General features: G+C 37.7%; 1 protein-coding gene across 1 annotated transcript; it reads left to right on the top strand.

The window, feature by feature from the left end:
- Window positions 1-610: 610 nt before the first annotated feature.
- HSDL1_3 (Inactive hydroxysteroid dehydrogenase-like protein 1) lies at window positions 611-1,216 on the top strand (the record flags this gene model as incomplete). Its single annotated transcript, XM_051208785.1, has 1 exon — window positions 611-1,216. A coding segment is annotated over one exon (597 nt), but the record flags the coding sequence as incomplete, so codon positions are not given.
- Window positions 1,217-3,405: the final 2,189 nt, after the last annotated feature.

Below are 3,405 nucleotides of genomic sequence, written 5' to 3'. Positions count from 1 at the left end.
TGACTGTCAGTCAAATGGTGTTTCGTGAATAGCTCTGTATAAACAGAAATCGCAAATATCATTACGCACATTTTGGCGCACAACTGCAAACACAGGGACAGACAGTGAACATTTTAATGTCAATCTCACCACCAAAGATAGCCCAACGTTTCTTCAATTAAATACCAAGGCATTCATACACGATGCACCTAAATTGGCAAACACTGTTGGAAACCTGGAAGCACTGGAAGGCCATTTTGTTCTAGTATGGAACTCCTCAACAGTGCGCATCCACAATCCCGCTCTGCGCGAGATTTGAACTCAGGACCTATCAGTCTGGTTGATGTTAGACACTAAAACCATTGAATGCCGGCTCAGTGATCTAGATGATTAAGCGTCTGGTGCGAGACTGATAGGTCCTGTGTTCGATTCTCGCGGTGAGCGGGATCGTGAATGCGCACTGCTAAGGAGCCCTACAACGGGACGAAACGGCCGTCCAGTGCTTCCAGATTTTCAACGGTGGTCTAACATCAGTTGATTCAGGATCTCAATCAAATATTCAAACACTAAAACACTTTGAAAACATTCGAATAATCGAATTCCAACCACTCTTGTGTTCTCTTTTGTTTAGAATGATGTTTATGAAATCATAAGACCTGCTGTTGACCAATTGTCTACAATAGCTTGTCTAGTTAACAATGTTGGTATGGGATTACCGACTGCATTGTTTGCTGGTGAAGTGAATTCCCCGAATGAAGAATCCATTAGAAAGATCATTGATTGTAACATTTTGTCTGCAGTCATGATGACGAGCATCATTCTGCCAAAAATGTTAACACAGAAAGGACCTAATCCTGGTATCATCAACATCGCATCGTATGCAGGTTTGAAAGTATTTCCTTATGCTACAGTGTATGCTTTAACCAAAGCATCTATTATTCATTTTTCTAAATGTTTGGCTGCAGAAAAGTATCAAAAGAATGTGATTATACAAGCGATTTGCCCATTATTTGTATCTACAAAAATGAGCAATTCCATGAAAACCACATTTTTCATACCGACTGCTGAAGTCTTTGCTAAAAGTGCATTGGATATGTTTGGTGTTGAACAACGAACTAGTGGTTATATTCGACACGATTTAAAAGCATATCTTTATGATTTGTTACCGACATCAGTTCGTATACTAATCATAAAAGCAATAGCGAATTCCTCACGAAAAAAAGTTTGATTCATTTAAACGAAATCATTATCATCATCATCCGAAGCATCATCATCATCATTTTCAATGAATATCGTTTTACAAGATGAAATTTATGCTGATAAGTTTATGTACAACTCATTCTTAGTTAATATAAAAAACGATGCATGTAAATGAACAATATTGCTTCCAGTTTGATCCCTTTTATGCTTTACTTCAATATACAGTAACACTTATATGCAAATATAAAGCAAATGTGAGCAGTCTAGTCTTCTTGTCAGTCGTTTTTCTGACTATCACTGTCTGTGGAGTCCAGAGCATCGATAACAGTTTCCACTGCACTAATCGCTTATTTCAAACATAAATTGGTCTATGTACAAGCAAACTAAATCAGAAAGTGGTGTTCATTGTGGGAGAATAAAATTAATAAACTGAGTATAACGTTGTATTGTGGTGTCGAGTCCCGATTGACCATGATCACCACTACAGGTTGAATCCTTCCGTAGGCCGAAAACCAGAAGGCAGTTGACGGTTGTAATAAGATATATTTGTTGGAAATCTCGTGGTATCGAAAGAATACCGAGATCATGCCAACGTTCACCATCGGAACGCGAGTCCGTGCAAGGTTACAATCACTGAAAGAATATTTGTTTTTAGTACACTGGTTATAATAATAATTGTTCGCCTCATACCAATAGCGTTCTTTTCATAAAAGTAAGTCACTTCAAGAGAACTACGCTAGAAAGGGTTTACACTTTCGATACACAACGCTTTCGTACGTGGAACTGATCGGCAAACGTAAGATTGTAGGACAAAAAGCTTGGCAGAACAGGAAGCGATCTTTGATCTTCGAGTTGCCACCGAAGGTCTTTTATGTAGAACGGTACTACAACGTAACAGTAGTAAACTGTACAATAATAGTCTATAGTTCAAAATAGAATAATCTAGTTACTGAGTTGTTACACAACAAGAATATATGTGTGGCTTAACTCAGTATTTTATATTTGGTACAACATGGAATTCTCAACACCAAGTATTTCAACAAGTTTCCGTTTCCTATTTCTTAATCGATCCTTCACACAAATATTGAGTGGTATTCAGTTCGATGTCAGCAGTTCGAAAATTGATATTTGAATAGTGTATATTCCTTTCAGTAATAACGGTCAGCAACCACAATGTCTCTGACCGGGTTCTTTTTTAACTTGTAACACGTGTATTCAGCAGTCACTGACATGCGGTGAAGACATGAATTCACAACATACACACAATGTTAAACGAGCACTTCACATCAAGAGAGAAAGAACACGGAATGAAGCCACCAGTCGTTTATTTTGAAATTAAAATTCGCGGGTTATGTACATCATGACTTGAACCTCGTTACACGTAAACCTTTCAAAAATGTACCTGAATAATGGTGTGTTAGAACAAACAAGGAATTTGATAGCTTGTTGTAATATCTGGATTTCAGGAACAGGCAACTTATACTGACGTTCAAAATGTGAGTGTGGTTATGCATCATGTTTGAGATGCTTGACTTTTCTAGAGTAAGGATGTTCACTGTATATTTCCTTTTTTGCTGTCCTACCATTAAACAAAAAAAGGTGCAATACTTAACTAAAAGATGAAATCAGCTTTAAATATGTGCTCTAGTGCATATCCATTAAAGACAATTCAATAATAATGCGACGAATTGAAGGCATCATATGGAGCTAAATGAATAAAGAATGTTGAAAATGAGATACATTTCGGTGGGTTTGACACTTTCTGGCTCACCAAAACCCTTCAGCAACCGTTAAGATCAATGATATTAAAAGACAAATTGCAAGTTGTTGAAAACAACGTGACAGGTTCGTTTGAGATTTTAAGGTAACCGCGAAACTGATCTTAAGTTATTTTCTGTAATAAATTTGCCAATACTGGAAATCTAGTGGAAAGCCGCGATCAGTGGATTACAATCTGTATCGGGTATAGGACAGTTATCTATCTCACACAATAAGTGAGAGTTGTAGAGGATCGTGAATTGATTGAAATTAGACATTAACATCTTTGGGTATCAGCTCACTGGTTTATTGGTTGTGGGATCGAACGTAAGACTCATTGTCGTAGGTTCTGTTCTCATAGGTGAGGTCGTGAACGTACACTGTGGAGAAGGCACATATTTAGAGGAATCGGCTGTCCAATGCATCCTCATCCTCATTGGTGTTCCTGCTAGAAACCGGTTCGTCATT

Source organism: Schistosoma haematobium, chromosome 3 (genome assembly GCF_000699445.3).
Source record: "Schistosoma haematobium chromosome 3, whole genome shotgun sequence".
NCBI classification, from domain to species: domain Eukaryota; kingdom Metazoa; phylum Platyhelminthes; class Trematoda; order Strigeidida; family Schistosomatidae; genus Schistosoma; species Schistosoma haematobium.
The sequence above is the reverse complement of the archived record's forward strand: the minus strand, read 5'-3'. Positions and strand labels throughout refer to the sequence as shown.